A 17,549-nucleotide genomic window follows, 5' to 3' on the forward strand; every position below is an offset into this window, starting at 1 on the left:
ATGGTTGAGGAAAGGGGGGGGGCACATTCAGAGGACGATACAGTAGGCCTGCTGTTGAGCTGGTTGGGGAGAAGCGCGGAATTGGGGAGGTCAGTGGCACAAGTTAATCAATTTATAGCGGGTATAGCATTTGGTTTTAAGTTAAGGGGGGTGGGGGATGTGACAAAAAATTTTTTGGTAAAACAGGCAGTAAAGGGTTTAAGGAAAGGTAGGGGGAGTTTAGACACTAGGCGGCCGGTTTCCTTTGACGTCTTGGAGAAATTGGGTAGAGCATTGGACATTGTGTGCGGGAGTGAGTCTGAGAGGCGGTTGTTCAGGGTAGCCTTTTCACTGGCATTTTTCGGGGCATTTAGGATAAATGAGTTGGTGTCTCCCAGCAGGACTTCCGGGGACGGGTTGCAGGTAGGGGACGTAAGGGTGATAGAAGGGAGGTTGGAGTTGCGGATTCGTCGATCTAAGACGGACCAGCAGGGCCGGGGACAGGTAATCCAGCTAGGCGAGGTGCCAGGGGCCTTTATGTGCCCTAGGAGGACATGGGAGCAGTATAGTGGAGGGTTAGAATCTCGGTCAGGCCCCTTGTTGCGCCATGAGAATGGCCAATTCTTATCCCGTTTTCAATTCATAGCAATATTTAAGCAGGCATTGGGGGTAGCGGGGTTTGACAAAGAGCAGTTTGGGACACACTCATTTAGGGTGGGAGCAGCAACGGAGGCGTCAGTAAGGGGCATGGGAGTGGAGGCGATAAAGAGAATAGGTCGTTGGGAGTCAGGACGTTTTGAATCCTATGTACGCCCCCACCTGCTTTAAGCCTAGGGGTGGGGGGGGGGGGGGGGGACATATAGGGGCAGTTGTTAACAAATTGTATCGTTGTTTTTGTTTTGCAGATGGTCACCCAGCCTTAGTATGGATCTTGGGCCATTCATATGTATTCTGGGGGGCGGAGAGAGCGGGGGTGCGGGCCAACGGTAGACAATTAAGGTTCCCGAAGAGTGAAGCACTAATTAGGTGGTTGGGGATTAGAGGCTTGTCGTGGGGCACTGTTTTAGAGGAGGTGGAAAGGAGGGTGAGATGGGATAGGGCACCGGACGTATTGGTGATACATGCGGGGGGGAATGACTTGGGAAAGAGGAGATTTAGGGACCTATCGAGGGACATTCGGTATGACTTCCTTAGGTTACAAGCGTCATACCCGGGTGTAGTGGTGGTTTGGTCCGAAGTGGTGCCGAGGAAAGTGTGGAGGGGGGCGCTTTCAGAAAAGGGCCAAAACAGAGCGAGAGTGAAGCTAAATAAAGAAGTCTCGCGATTTGTGGGGGAAAAAGGGGGAATATCGGTGCGGCACATAGACCTGGAGAAAGGTATTGGCAACTATTGGAGGCCAGATGGCGTCCATCTGAATGAGATCGGGATGGACTTATGGATGGAGGGCTTGCAAGAGGGCATTGAGCGCGCGCTGTTGGTGTGGAGGGCGGCGCAGGCTCAAGGGGGTCGAGCCTCGCTTGCTGTGGCGGGGGAGGGAGAGGGATCCTTGGAGCCCGTATAGAAGGTAGTGGGGGAATGGCAGGGGCTACATAGCCCCCTTTTCCCCTCCTTTGCCGTAATTTGTGGCCTGTCGCCTCCGGGGTTACAGGGCGGAGCCCTGATAGTCGGGGGGAGAGGCTAGCCAGGGGTGGCTAGCCGGCCTCGGGGTCGGTAAGAAACGGCGGCCGGAGGTTAAGGGAGAGTGTCGTCGGTCTCCCGAGTCTGCCGACCTGCGGCGGGAGGAAAAGTTAGAAAAGGTTCGGGGATAGCGTCGCCTGAGTCAGCCAAGTTGCGGCGGGTGGCCGGGACAGCTATCCCCTTGTTGGTGTGAGGCGGCAGGATGTGGTAGAGACAGGGGGTGGGCTCCAAGGTCCTCTTCCAGGTTTACATTTGAGGGATATTGTTATTATTGAGGTTGGGGGGTGAAATAAGTTTAAATGTATTAATGTTGTTTGTGATAATAAAATGGCTGCTGTGGCCAAATTTATCCAACAGATGGTGTCGGTGGTTTGTGCGGCGAATGGTAGGTGGGGAAATGGTAAGGGAAGGTCATAGCAGCGACAACTCCGTTATACCCGGGTCAAGAACCGCCGGAGCCGGAAGCCCGCAGGGCGGTAGGCAGGCATGAAAGGGTTAACGGGGAGGAGAGGCGTCATCGGGCGCAGTGGTTTCTGGGAGGGGGCGGGGCCTCAACCGGGAGGTACTATAAAAGGAGCAGAAGCACGGGAGAGGCCCAGAGCAGCGAAAAGAAGAGGAGAAGCAAGCAAAAGAGTCCCACCCGCCCGCCCGCCCTAGAGGAAGCAAGAGGGGGGAGGTGGGGGTCAGGAGAAGGAGATCTTGTCATAACAGCGGGGGAGGGAGAGGGATCCTTGGAGCCCGTATAGAAGGTAGTGGGGGAATGGCAGGGGCTACATAGCCCCCTTTTCCCCTCCTTTGCCGTAATTTGTGGCCTGTCGCCTCTGGGGTTACAGGGCGGAGCCCTGATAGTCGGGGGGAGAGGCTAGCCAGGGGTGGCTAGCCGGCCTCGGGGTCGGTAAGAGACGGCGGCCGGAGGTTAAGGGAGAGTGTCGTCGGTCTCCCGAGTCTGCCGACCTGCGGCGGGAGGAAAAGTTAGAAAAGGTTCGGGGATAGCGTCGCCTGAGTCAGCCAAGTTGCGGCGGGTGGCCGGGACAGCTATCCGCTTGTTGGTGTGAGGCGGCAGGATGTGGTAGAGACAGGGGGTGGGCTCCAAGGTCCTCTTCCAGGTTTACATTTGAGGGATATTGTTATTATTGAGGTTGGGGGGTGAAATAAGTTTAAATGTATTAATGTTGTTTGTGATAATAAAATGGCTGCTGTGGCCAAATTTATCCAACAGATGGTGTCGGTGGTTTGTGCGGCGAATGGTAGGTGGGGAAATGGTAAGGGAAGGTCATAGCAGCGACAACTCCGTTATACCCGGGTCATGTGGTTCAGCAGAAAGCAGATATTTTCTCTCTACGTGGTATAACCGTGTGAGGATCAACCAGTACATGATTTTCTGCCCAATTGTTCACCTTGTGCATGAAACAATTTCATCAATAGCAGCAGTCTGAACTTAAATACTGACCAATTTATTTGCAGCCTAGATCCCTGATAACATACGAGTCCTTGACAATTAATTTCATTTGCAAAGCAATTTTCATGGTTTACTTTAAGCCTACACCATGCTTCTCAGAACCATAGGGCTCTAGTTCAAACATGAGCTTTGTTTGTCAAGGTTATAAGTTCAGAAACACCAAGAATTTACCTTTTTCTTTTCCTGGAGATCGGCTACGATGGTCTTTCCCCCCACTGTGGCCTCAAAGGTGTAGACAGCGGAGTCTTCATCCATGGGGAACACAAAGATGGCCTCCAGTGCCTTCTCCTCCTCATTCTTGTACTTGAGCGTCGCAGAAACATCAGCCACGAAGCCTTTCACCTGGACATCAACGGAGATCCCTTTGAGAGGAACTAATTGTTCCAAAGAAAGTGAAGAAATTAGATGTGCTTCATCCACCTGAACAAACCTCGCATGTTTACATCTGGTCAATGATGTTCTTGATGGGATCGAGTACATGTTACATATACAAAAAGGGCAAGTTCACATGTACGTATATATTGCATTCCCCATAAAATTGTTTGTGTGTGAGAAGTGTCCCGAATTAGTTAAATCATGGGTGGGGCAGATATAGAGCTTACTATGACTCTGTAGTCCAAGAGCCCTGGCTGACCCTGTGAAGACCTCATTTGTATCGCTAATGAAATGTATGGGGTCTTCAGATTAGATGGTTTCATTCTGACCCATCAATGGTTTAGCTTTTTTTTTGTTAGGGCTTAAATACATCGGTGCACGCGCAAATCCACTAGAAAGATAGGTCCAAACTGAGTTAAGTTTGTTTGTTTGTCTTGGCCTTCATGCTGTGTTATTTACTATAGTCACCCTCATTATACACGTTGTGCATTGTATTAAATTACTGCATTGTTGTTGGATTTGTACATTTTTGTTCTATTCAAAGCCGAGGTAGGTCTATGCATAGCTACTTGGGACTCTTTTAGACGGAAACTTTTTTTTTTTTTTACAGATGTTCACTTTTACTACAATAATAATGTTTAATCTGTGAAAGGGGTGTTTGGTTTTATGTGAATAAAGCTTAATTATTGGAGAATATAAAAGTTCTTCAACTTTCTTATATACTTTCAAAGTGGAGGGTGTTCTACTTTAATTGCTTCTGTTCACATGTTATGTGTTATTTTATGTTTAATCAGTTTTTATAAATGTTTTGCGAATATTATAAAATAAGCAATAGCAGAACGGTCTTGCAGGACCATATAAATGTGTAAAAACGGTAACCTTAACATTTTCTTATGTAATTTCAAAACATATTTTATACATTTCTTATTAATTTTTTCATGATACTGCCAAAGGATGGGAAAAATTTCCTAGAACTTATGAAATCAGCAATTTTAACTTTCACATTGCATGATCTATGGATCGTTTTTTCGGTGGTTATTAAAATTAGAGAGATAACTAAGCATCCCGTTAACATCCTAAAAGGAGTTAGTAACTTACTTCCAGATTTTAAAGTAACCATATTGAACTCTAAGTAGGTTTAGTATTGTTAACTTAGAAGTAAAATTTATCAGAAAGTAGCCAGAGAAAGAAAGAGTGAGGAGAGCGTGGTTGAGGGAGAGGAATAAAATAAATAAATAAAATGTAACAAAAAATAGCAGACACCTATCAGAGGATGGAATTGGGAGGTACCCTAGAAAGGAGTTATTATAGACTCCGAAACATGTTGCGTCTGACCTTTTTATCTCTATGTGTCTGCAACTATGTGCTGGTTTTACCAATAAATTTGATTTTATTCATATCCTTTTTTGTCTGGACTCCTCCACTATCTATTTATATCACCGTCACTTTAGACTTTGTAAGGGGGGTGTCTATGAGTATCCACCCGGACCCCCTCTCTTAAGTAAGTGTCACTTCAACGTCATAATACTGGTCAATTTGAACCCTGAGCACAGGAGAACTTTTCTTAACCTCTTAACGACTGCCCCATCGGGAAACTACGTCCTCAGAAAGTGGTCTTTAATCCTAGAGGACGTAGTTTTATGCGTCCTCTTTGGATTAATGCCCACTTGCCTGAGGACGTGACAGCTCCATGCTGTCGGTGCCCGCAGGTAGCCGACAGCATGGAGCTGTCATCCCAGGATGCGGGCAGTCCCCCTGGCATTGCGATCGGCACTATCCAATGGGTAGCGCCGATGGCAAAAAAGTAAATAAAAGTGTGAAAAAAAGTAAAGATTGAGCTGCCCTGATGGATTGGATCCATCAGGGCAGCTGAAAATGCTCACCTGCCTTCTCCGCGCTGCCCCCGATGAATCTGATCCCCCCCGGACCCGCCGGCAGTCTTCTGCGCATGCGCGCCAGACGATGACGTCACTCGCATGCGCAGAAGCCCGGGAGCCCCCGGCAAGTTCAAAATCTCCTGGCTCCCGGCTCCTGAAGGTAGCCGGGAGCCAGGAGGTGTTACCGGGCCCGCGATCGATGCTATTCATTGGATAGCGGCGATCGCGAAAAAGTTTAAAAAAGTTTTTAAAAAAGTGTCCGTTTCACCTCCCCTCATGGATCAGATCCATGAGGGGAGGTGAAAATATTCACCCCCGGTCCTCAGTGGTGTCCCGATGTTCTGGGACCCGAAGTCCCCCTCTGCGCATGTGCGCCCGATGATTGACATCGGGCGCGTGCACAGAGGGGCTCGAGCACCGGGAAATTTAAAATTCCTCTGCTCCAGGCTGCCATGTGTAGCCCGGAGCAGAGGGATGTCACCAGGGACATGATCACTGTCATCCAATGGATGACAGTGATCATGTAAAGTAAAAAAAAAGTGTAAAAAAAAAAAAAGTTTTAAAAAGTTTTAAAAAAGTTAAAAAATCTTACATCTCATCACCCCCCACGGATCATATCCGTGAGGGAGGATGAAATGACGTACCTAAGGCCCGCGGATTTATACGCGGACCTTACCCCAGCTTCTGTGCACGCGCCCGTCGCCAAAGTGGCGGACGCATGCGCAAAAGCTGTGGATTGCCAGCGTAATTTAAAATCTCCCTGCTCCTGGCTACAAAATTTAGCCGAGAGCCTGGAGATTTCACGGGGGGCCGCGGTGAGCGGTTCCTGGTCACGTGTTCGCCGTTATTCAATGGATAATGGCGATCACGTAAAAGTTAAAAAAAAAGGTGAAGCTTCATCTCCCCTCACCGATGCGATCTTTTTAACGGAGGCTTCCGTATTTGCACCCCGACGCGATCCTCATGCGTGAACTTTCCTGTATTCTGCGCATGCGACCGCCAGCAAAATACCGGACACATGCGCAGGAGTCAGGGAGCACATGAAATTTAAAATCTCCTTGCTCCCAGCGACCAACGGTCGCCGAGAGCCTGGAGCAGTGACGAGTGGCCTCGTTGAGCGGTCCCCGGTCACGTGAAAAAAGGTAGCGATCTAGCTTTGGCCGGTCTCACATGACCGGATAGGAATTACGGATTCTGCATGCGTCTGATCCGCGGTAATATGCAGATCAATCGCATTGGATTACACAGTTCTGCTCACATTAGTGGGTCGGAATTGTGTAATCCACTCGCAGAAAAGAGAACGCATCATGTTCTATTTTACCGCGGATATCCGCAGCATAGAGCCCATTGTGCTCCGTGGTCGCGGATATACTCGCTGCCCATACGCAACTACGTTGTATACGGGCTGCGGGTACCCACGTCATCGCTAAGTGACGGTGCGGGAAATACAAACAACAAAAAAAAATGTACTGCGCATGACCGCCTGTGTGAGTAGGCAGTTATGCGCAGTACATTACATGGCCGTACGCAGGGTCATGGCCGGCTCACAGCTGAAATCCGCTGTGGGCCTCCGCAAGCGGATTCCACCTACGGCCGTGTGAGCCTGGCGTTATTCAGATCGCTACCTGTAATACGTAATTTACAAGAAGCCCCTGGAATGCTTGCCTTCCTACAGTTCCAAGAGCAGCTTGTTGAGCATCTTCTGTACGAGACCGCCGCACCTCAGCAGGCTTACGGAGACTCACAGAGTGCCACTTTTTACACCCCATACCCGCTACTGAGGTCACGAAATACCCCCAAAAAGCATGAGAGGAGGGGGGGATATACGGTTTTATTGCCCCATGGGCCCATCCCAGCCAGCCTCCGTAGTTACCTCTGTCTTCGGAAATACTACACAGTTCACATTATTACTTTTATCTAAGATTTGGGGAACGCCGAAAAGGGTGCGGAGTGTCTGAGTGTGTGGGGGGGAGGATTTTTTAAGGTGTCAATTTTTATTCCGTACAAGTGGGCAATGGGGCCCGGAATTTATTCAGTTGTGCCCTGCAATCCAACGGGTGTTCCCTCCATTATAGGCCTTGCCATGTGTCCTATAATTAGATTAGGGCCACAACGGGAATGTTTCTGAACACGGGACAAATGGGGGTATCCATTTTGGGGTGAATGTCTTCATTCATATGTACACTGTACAAAAAAAACGGTTTTTAAATTGACAAAATTGCCAAAAAAATGAAAATTGTAATTTTTTCCTTCTGCTTTGCTTAGATTCATTCAAATACTGTGGGGTCAAAATACGCAGTACACCCCTAGATGAATTCGTTAAGGGGTCTAGTTTTTAAAATGGGGTCATTTGAGGGGGTTCTTTATCGTTTTAGATGCTCAATGGCTCTATAAGTGGGCGATGGGGCCTGGAATTTATTCCGTTGTACCCTGAAATCCAACAGGTGCTCCTTCCATTATAGGCCTAGCCATGTGTCCTTTAAGTAGATTAGGGCCACAAGGGTATGGTTCTGAACACGATACAAACAGGGGTATCTATTTTGGGGTGAAAGTCTTCATTCCTATGTGTGCTGTACAAAAAAAAAAGTTTATAAATTGATACAACTGCCAAAAAAATGAAAATTGTAATTTTTTTCCTACTGCTTTGTTTAGATTTATTCAAAAATTGTAGGGTAAAAATACACAGTACACCCCTAGATAAATTCGATAAGGGGTCTAGTTTTTAAAATGGGATCATTTGTTTGGGTTCTCTTTGGTTTTGGCCGTTCAAGGGCTCTACAAGTGGGCAATGGGGCCTAAATCACTTTCATGCTAAATTTCAGTTCTGAAAGCCACCGATTACTCCTTTTATTTTGGGCCCCGTTGTGCATCCAGACAAAAGATTAGGGCCACAATGGGTATGTCTCTAAACACGGGAGAAACAGGGGTATTTATTTTGGGGTGCAAGTCTTCATTCATGTGTGTGCTGTACAAAAAAAGCAGTTTTTAAAATGATTGAATTGCCAAAGAAACGAAAATCACATTTTTTCCCCCTTTGCTTTGCTTGAATTCATTCAAAAACTGTGGGGTAAAAATACACAGTACACCCCTAGATAAATTCGTTAATGGGTCTAGTTTTCAAAATGGGGTCACTTGTGGGGCTTCTCTTTGGTTTTGGCCGCTCAAGAGGCCTACAAATGTGCTATGGGGCCTAAAACGCCTTCAAGGAAAATTTATGTTCTGAAAAGCACCGACTACTCCTTTCATTTTGGGCCCCATTGTGCATCCAGACATAAGATTAGGGCCACAATGGGTATGTCTCTGAACACGGGAGAAATAGGGGTATCCATTTTGGGGTGCAAGTCTTCATTCATATGTGTGCTGTACAAAAAAAGCTGTTTTTAAATGACAGAATTGACAAAAAAACGAAAATCACAATTTTTTCCTTTTGCTTTGCTAGAATTCATTCAAAAACTGTGGGGTCAAAATAGGTAGTACACCCCTAGATAAATTCGTTAAGGGGTCTAGTTTTTAAAATGGGGTCATTTGTGGGGGTTCTCTTTGGTTTTGGCCGCTCAAGAGCTCTACAAAAGTGCTATGGGGCCTAAAACGCCTTCAAGCAAAATTTCAGTTCTGAAAGACACTGACTACTCCTTTAATTTTTGGCCCCGTTGTGCATCCAGACATAAGATTAGGGCCACAATGGGTATGTTTCTGAACATGGGAGAAACGGGGGTATCCATTTTGGGGTATAAATCCTCATTTTCATGGGCACTATAGGAAAAAAATATATGTCTTTAAAATGACATATTTGCAAAAATATGAAATTTTATTTTTTCTCCTCTAAATTTAATTAATTCCTGAAGAAAAACGGTGGGGTCAAAATACTCATGTCACCCCTCAGTGGATACATTAAGGGGTGTAGTTTTTAAAATGGGGTCATTTGGGGGGGTATCTATTATTCTGACACTCATGAGCCTTTGCAAACTTGGCTTGGTGCAGGAAAACAAAGTGTTCCTCAAAATGCTGAAAAGTAATGTTAAATTTGTACGTCATCTAAATGGTTAAAAAAAACACAAGTTTTTCAAATGTGCATTCAGAACAAAGTAAACAGATGGAAATATATATCTTATCAAAAATTTGTACAGTATGTTTGGACATATTTGAGATATTACAGTTGAAAATGTAAAAAAAAATGACAATTTTTTCAAAATTTTCCCAATTTTGGCGCTTTTAATAAATATACACAAATTATATTGGTCTTTTTTTACAACCAAAATGAAGTACAACATGCTGCGAAAAAACAATGTCAGAATCCCTTGGATATGTAAAGCCTTTACGGAGTTATGCTACGTTTAACGACGCATGTCAGATTTCCAAAATTTGGCTCCGTCACTAAGGCGCAAACAGGCTTCGTCACTAAGAGGTTAAACCACTACTTCTCTTGTTCTTGCCCGAGATATTAGATAGCTCAGAATTCTACTTGCAACACACTCCTTTGGATGGCTCCAAAACACGGTGTGTCTTTGATCACTGGCTCCTCCTTCTTGTTCACTTGGACCTGAGGCGTAATAGCTAATCATTTCAGGCAGGTTGCGCCATTGACGCCAGGTGAGTCCTTTTCCCGTAAATTTACGTTTCACAAAATCTATCTTATACCATTGGCAGAGGCGCTGTCCTGATAACTATAAATGAGCGAGTATACTCGGTAAAGGCAATTGCTCGAGCGAGCATTGCCTTTATCGAGTACCTGCCCGCTCGAGATGAAATGTTCGGGTGCCAGCAGCGGGCAGGGAGCTGCTCACCGCTCCCCCGCACCGGCACCCGAACGTTTCATCTCGAGCGGGCAGGTACTCGATAAAGGCAATGCTCGCTCGAGCAATTGCCTTTACCGAGTATACTCGCTCATCTCTACTGATAACCTATTTGGATCCATTCAAGGGTACTGGGTGTTTGTGGAGTCTTCCAATATCTGGGGATAACAGCACATGCTGTTTATTGATGGGGTGAATCATGGAAGGATGGAGAGGAGGGCAATCTGAGGGGATGCTATAATAGATCGTCTGGTAACTTTTGTTCTGGTGGAGAACACTATGTTCTAGAATGGTCCAAGTGAAGGACAGTCCCACCACATGTGCAGCATAGTTCCAGCAGCTTGGTGAGATAGATGGATATACATGATGTAGCAGTGCATGGAGACCACCTTGTTATTAGCTTATAATTCTTTTCCTGGACTTTACAGGCCATGGGCAACTTTTGAAACAGTATAAATGCTTTTCTTCACTCTTCTGATGTTATGGTTGTAGCAAGCCCATCTTCCCATGCATTCCTAAAGACCGGGTCCTGAGAGGATAGACCCTCGATCAAGCAGCTATAAGTTTGTGAGAGGCATCTGATCAGAGGCAAATTTTTAGAGAATAGAGTCGCAAATGGAATCAGTGGAGCTATAAATGCAGAGTTGGATATGTTGGTGTTGAGAAAATGTGAAAGTTGCATGTATGAGAACCATGAGAGTGAGACTTCTGGGTGCAGGTTTTTAAGTTCAGTGAAGGAAGGGGTCCTATTTCTGTTCAAAATCTGGTGGATTCTAGTGTCGTCTGACTCAGACCACCCCGTTAATCCCTCATGGAGTTAGAGGGCCTTTATTTCTGAATAAGATGTTTTTTGCAGTAATCTTATCCCATTTGATGAGGAGATCAGGGGTGAGGAGGGAACATTTAACATTATTGTGTGGTCTGGCTGAGGGCGAAATCCAAGGCAGCAATTTTAGAAAAGTTCCAACAAAGTCCATTTCTAGTTTAATACATTGTTTAGACTTTCCATGGAAGTGCCAGTCAAACAGTCTAAGGAGGATAGAGGCTGTGTGGTAAAGCTCTGCCATTTCTCGGAAATACTACCTGTACCTTAAGCCACACCAGAAAGGTAGGAGGAGATTAGGGAGGTAAACAAGTGGATCCAGAGTCAGTATAAGCAAGAGGGGTTTAGGTTCCTGAAGAACTGGGCTAAGTTTGCTGTCGGCTTCATGCTCTACCATAGGGACAGGCTGCATCTCAATGGGGAGGGTACAGCTGAGCTGGGGGAGAAGATGCCCAAATATGCCAAAAAACTGAAAACAGAGGGACTCCTCATCTCACAGTTCTACACAGACTATCGAGACATATTCCGTTCACAGTCACTAACAAATATGATGGAACAAGATCCTTCCTCCCCCACACCAGCTCATTATGAGACACCATCGAACTTACAGGACAATGCGGACCCTGCCCAAAGTCTTGATGTGAAAACCTTATATGAGAATATCAGTTTGTTTTTCAAAAAGGAACTTCATCAGGCATGCCCGAAATCTCAAAAGAAGTACGGGATTTATCTCAACTTATCTTTATCGAGACAAAGACTGATGAGGTTATTGCTACTCTAGATGCAGATCAGGCCTGAATCAATGAGAACCAATCTAAAATGGAGTTACTGGAGCTAAAACTGGAGGATCTAGAGAACCATTCTAGGAGAGCTAACATGAGAATAAGAGGCCTTGTCGAATGCTTTACCGCACTAAAAGACGCAGCATTAAATTTATTCCAAGCCTTCCTCCCACAGACGGACATCAACTTATTCCGAATGGACCACATCCATAGAGCCTTGACCAAACCCTGCAACACAAATCTAGACAGACATTATCCTCAAGCTCCACTACCCAAAGTCAAGGGATATGATTCTATCTGCAGCCAGGAACTTTTCCCCTCTCCCTGGGACAGAGCCAGGGGTTCAACTCTGTGTCCAGTATGAGAGGTCCCGTCTAAGGCAAGATATGATCATTCTTCTCTGATTGGTACTGAATGTACCTGTTATAATTGAGGGTTATAGTACCCTTATGCACTGAAAAAAATTCTAAATATGTTGTGTTTAAGATTATGATCACCAATATGTACACCATGTTGCTCTCCACACAAATGCAATTTAACTTGGCCCTCTAGATAGGTCCACTTTGCACCCTATTAACCTTTAGTTTTTTTGCTCCCATAACAGTTTTTTGCCCATTTGCCTGTGTTAGTTACAATCCATTGAAGAGCCAGTGCTGGTTTTGTCTAGAAAAGAACATAGTCATGTAGAGCAGGTTTGTATTCTAAACCCTCCTGATCCAAAATTTAGAATGGTCACCCTAAATAGTCCCCATGTGTAGAATTATAAGTGATGTGATTTAACTCCCCGATCAAGCGTAGGAAGGCCTTCCTTGATTATGAGAAGCACATACCTGACATCATTTGTATACAAGAGTCGCACTTCTCGCAAGATTCCCGCCCCAAAACCCTTTAACTCCCAGTACCAATCCCACTATGATTCTCAGTTTGTCACAAGTTAAAGGGGAGGGTCAATATTTGTTCACAACCCCCCACTATACAATGTAACAGTTGAACAGGGTCATAACGGTTGAATAGGGTCGATACTTAATACTAATAGGTGACCTATATAACGAAAAACTATGTATAGTCAATACTAGAGATGAGCGAACACCAAAATGTTCGGGTGTTCGTTATTCGAAACGAACTTCCCGCGATGTTCGAGGGTTCGTTTCGAATAACGAACCCCATTGAAGTCAATGGGCGACCAGAGCATTTTTGTATTTCGCCGATGCTCGCTAAGGTTTTCATGTGTGAAAATCTGGGCAATTCAAGAAAGTGATGGGAATGACACAGAAACGGATAGGGCAGGCGAGGGGCTACATGTTGGGCTGCATCTCAAGTTCACAGGTCCCACTATTAAGCCACAATACGGGCAAGAGTGGGCCCCCCCCCTCCCAACAACTTTTACTTCTGAAAAGCCCTCATTAGCATGGCATACCTTTGCTAAGCACCACACTAGCTACAACAAAGCACAATCACTGCCTGGATGACACTCCGCTGCCACTTCTCCTGGGTTACATGCTGACCAACCGCCCCCCCCCTCCCCCCCACAGCGCACACCAAAGTGTCCCTGCGCAGCCTTCAGCTGCCCTCATGCCACACCACCCTCATGTCTATTTAGAAGTGCGTCTGCCATGAGGAGGAACCGCAGGCACACACTGCAGAGGGTTGGCACGGCTAGGCAGCGACCCTCTTTAAAAGGGGCGGGGCGATAGCCCACAATGCTGTACAGAAGCAATGAGAAATAGAATCCTGTGCCACCGCCATCAGGAGCTGCACACGTGGGCATAGCAATGGGGAACCTATGTGCCACACACTATTCATTCTGTCAAGGTGTCTGCATGCCCCAGTCAGAATGGTAATATGTACCTTAACAGTAACCGCGTTGGTGGTAATGTGGTGGTGACTGCGGACCTAGTAGCACGGTTGTATTTTGTTGGTTTTCGGAATGCGGCCAGGATTAAGTGGGCCGTGGCGGGGGGATGGTGGGGGGGCTCTCTTGTTGTGTCGGTAAAGGTGAAATTCTTGGACTGCCACCAGACGAACCAATGCAAAGGCATTTGCCAATAATGTTTTCCCTGTTGGAGGAGGAGGGGGATGTTTTTGAGGCACTACGTGTCCTCTCCACGTGTCCGTGGTTATATGCACCTTAACAGTAACCGCGTTGGTGGTAATGTGGTGGTGACTGCGGACCTAGTAGCACGGTTGTATTTTGTTGGTTTTCGGAATGCGGCCAGGATTAAGTGGGCCGTGGCGGGGGGATGTTGGGGGGGCTCTCTTGTTGTGTCGGTAAAGGTGAAATTCTTGGACTGCCACCAGACGAACCAATGCAAAGGCATTTGCCAAGAATGTTTTCCCTGTTGGAGGAGGAGGGGGATGTTTTTGAGGCACTACGTGTCCTCTCCACGTGTCCGTGGTTATATGCACCTTAACAGTAACCGCGTTGGTGGGAAATGGCCTCGCCGCCATCATGTCTTTGTGAAGCCTCTGTTTCCACACCCCAGAGACATACCATTAGCAGCGGTATAGGCAGAGCCCAGAATTCGTAACATTTCAGCCGTAGCATTAGGACAGGCCCCACTAACATATCACTAGCAGCATTATAGGAGGAGCGCAGTCTTCGTTCCATGTCAGCAATAGTAGCACTCAAGACAGGCCCCAGTAACAATTCCGAAGCAGCAGTATAGCGGGAGCGCAGTCTTCGTTCCATGTCAGCAATAGTAGCACTCAAGATAGGCCCCAGTAACAATTCCGAAGCAGCAGTATAGCGGGAGCGCAGTCTTCGTTCCATGTCAGCAATAGTAGCACTCAAGATAGGCCCCAGTAACAATTCTGAAGCAGCAGTATAGTGGGAGCGCAGTCTTAGTTCCATTTCAGTAGCCTTAGTATAGCCAAGGCCCAAGTTACATTTATGTAGCTAAAGTGTAGGCCAACCCCACACACCTTTCTGTACCATGAGTGCAGGCGAAGAACATACAAATTGCTATGATTACACTGTAGGTGAGGGCCCCAAAAAATTGGTGTACCAACAGTACTAATGTACCTCAGTAAAAATTGGCCATGCCCAACCAAGATGGCAGGTGAAACCCATTAATCGCTTTGGTTAATGTGGCTTAAGTGGTAACTAGGCCTGGAGGCAGCCCAGTGTAACGAAAAATTGGTTCAAGTTAAAGTTCCAACGCTTTTAAGCGCATTGAAACTTATAAAAATTGTTCAGAAAAATTATTTGAGTGAGCCTTGTGGCCCTAATAAAAATTGCCCGTTCAGCGTGATTACGTGAGGTTTCAGGAGGAGGAGCAGGAGGAGGAGGAGGAATATTAGACACAGATTGATGAAGCAGAAATGTCCCCGTTTTGGATGGTGAGAGAGAACGTAGCTTCCATCCGCGGGTGCAGCCTACGTATTGCTTACGTATCGCTGCTGTCCGCTGGTGGAGAACAGAAGTCTGGGGAAATCCAGCCTTTGTTCATCTTGATGAGTGTTAGCCTGTCGGCACTGTCGGTTGACAAGCGGCTACGCTTATCTGTGATGATTCCCCCAGCCGCACTAAACACCCTCTCCGACAAGACGCTAGCCGCAGGACAAGCAAGCACCTCCAGGGCATACAGCGCTAGTTCAGGCCATGTGTCCAGCTTCGACACCCAGTAGTTGTAGGTGGCAGAGGCGTCACGGAGGACGGTCGTGCGATCGGCTACGTACTCCCTCACCATCCTTTTACAGTGCTCCCGCCGACTCAGCCTTGACTGGGGAGCGGTGACACAGTCTTGGTGGGGAGCCATAAAGCTGTCCAGGCCCTTAAAGACTGTTGCACTGCCTGGGATGTACATGCTGCTCGATCTCCGCACCTCCCCTGCTACCTTGCCCTCGGTACTGCGCCTTCTGCCACTAGCGCTGTCGGCTGGGAATTTTACCATCAGCTTGTCCGCAAGGGTCCTGTGGTATAGCAACACTCTCGAACCCCTTTCCTCTTCGGGAATGAGAGTGGGCAGGTTCTCCTTATAGCGTGGGTCGAGCAGTGTGTACACCCAGTAATCCGTCGTGGCCAGAATGCGTGCAACGCGAGGGTCACGAGAAAGGCATCCTAACATGAAGTCAGCCATGTGTGCCAGGGTACCTGTACGCAACACATGGCTGTCTTCACTAGGAAGATCACTTTCAGGATCCTCCTCCTCCTCCTCCTCCTCCTCAGGCCATACACGCTGAAAGGATGACAGGCAATCAGCCGGTGTACCGTCAGCAGCGGGCCAAGCTGTCTCTTCCCCCTCCTCCTCATCCTCCTCATGCTCCTCCTCCTGTACGCGCTGAGAAATAGACAGGAGGGTGCCCTGACTATCCAGCGGCATACTGTCTTCCCCCGCCCCCGTTTCCGAGCGCAAAGCACCTGCCTTTATGGTTTGCAGGGAATTTCTCAAGATGCATAGCAGAGGAATGGTGACGCTAATGATTGTAGCATCGCCGCTCACCACCTGGGTAGACTCCTCAAAATTACCAAGGACATGGCAGATGTCTGCCAACCAGGCCCACTCTTCTGAAAGGAATTGAGGAGGCTGACTCCCACTGCGCCGCCCATGTTGGAGTGCACTGGCAGCTTAAAGTGATGTTGCAGGGTGCGCAGGGTGGCAGCGTCCGTGTGGGACTTGCGGAAATGTGCGCAGAGCCGGCGCGCCTTTACGAGCAGGTCTGACAAGCGTGGGTAGCTTTTCAGAAAGCGCTAAACCACCAAATTAAAGACGTGGGCCAGGCATGGCACGTGCCTGAGGCTGCCGAGCTGCAGAGCCGCCACCAGGTTACGGCCGTTGTCACACACGACCATGCCCGGTTGGAGGCTCAGCGGCGCAAGCCAGCGGTCGGTCTGCTGTGTCAGACCCTGCAGCAGTTCGTGGGCCGTGTGCCTCTTATCGCCTAAGCTGAGTAGTTTCAGCACGGCCTGCTGACGCTTGCCCACCGCTGTGCTGCCACACCGCGCGACACCGACTGCTGGCGACATGCTGCTGCTAACACATCTTGATTGCGAGACAGAGGAGGAGGAGGAGGGTGCTTTAGTGGAGGAAGCATACACCTTCGCAGATACCACCACCGAGCTGGGGCCCGCAATTCTGGGGATGGGTAGGACGTGAGCGGTCCCAGGCTCTGACTCTGTCCCAGCCTCCACTAAATTCACCCAATGTGCCGTCAGGGAGATGTAGTGGCCCTGCCCGCCTGTGCTTGTCCACGTGTCCGTTGTTAAGTGGACCTTGGCAGTAACCGCGTTGGTGAGGGCGCGTACAATGTTGCGGGAGACGTGGTCGTGCAGGGCTGGGACGGCACATCGGGAAAAGTAGTGGCGACTGGGAACTGAGTAGCGCGGGGCCGCCGCCTCCATGATACTTTTGAAGGACTCAGTTTCCACAACCCTATACGGCAGCATCTCAAGGCTGATGAATTTTGCTATGCGGAAGGTTAACGTTTGAGCGTGCGGGTGCGTGGCGGCATACTTGCGCTTGCGCTCCAACAGTTGCGCAAGCGACGGCTGGACGGTGCGCTGAACTACACTGCTGGATGGGGCCGAGGACAGCGGAGATGAGGGTGTGGGTGCAGGCCATGAGGCGGTAGTGCCTGTGTCCTGAGAGGGGGGTTGCATCTCAGTGGCAGGTTGGGGCACAGGGGGAGAGGCAGGGGTGCAAACCGGAGGCGCTGAACGGCCTTCGTCCCACCTTGTGGGGTGCTTGGCCATCATATGTCTGCGCATGGTGGTGGTGGTGAGGCTGTTGGTGTTGGCTCCCCGGCTGAGCTTTGCGCGAGAAAGGTTGCACACCACTGTTCGTC

At 48.0% G+C, this 17,549-nt stretch overlaps 1 protein-coding gene across 1 annotated transcript in view; it reads right to left on the minus strand.

Moving 5' to 3' along the window:
- Positions 1 to 17,549, minus strand: part of LOC136627523 (von Willebrand factor A domain-containing protein 5A-like) — a 176,455-nt gene that overhangs the window by 130,597 nt on the left and 28,309 nt on the right. Inside the window, exon 3 of the mRNA XM_066602705.1 lies at positions 3,287 to 3,489. Within this exon, the coding sequence (XP_066458802.1) occupies positions 3,287 to 3,489 (203 nt within the window). The remainder of the gene's footprint in view (positions 1 to 3,286; positions 3,490 to 17,549) is intronic.

This window comes from Eleutherodactylus coqui, chromosome 5, assembly GCF_035609145.1.
Source record: "Eleutherodactylus coqui strain aEleCoq1 chromosome 5, aEleCoq1.hap1, whole genome shotgun sequence".
NCBI classification, from domain to species: domain Eukaryota; kingdom Metazoa; phylum Chordata; class Amphibia; order Anura; family Eleutherodactylidae; genus Eleutherodactylus; species Eleutherodactylus coqui.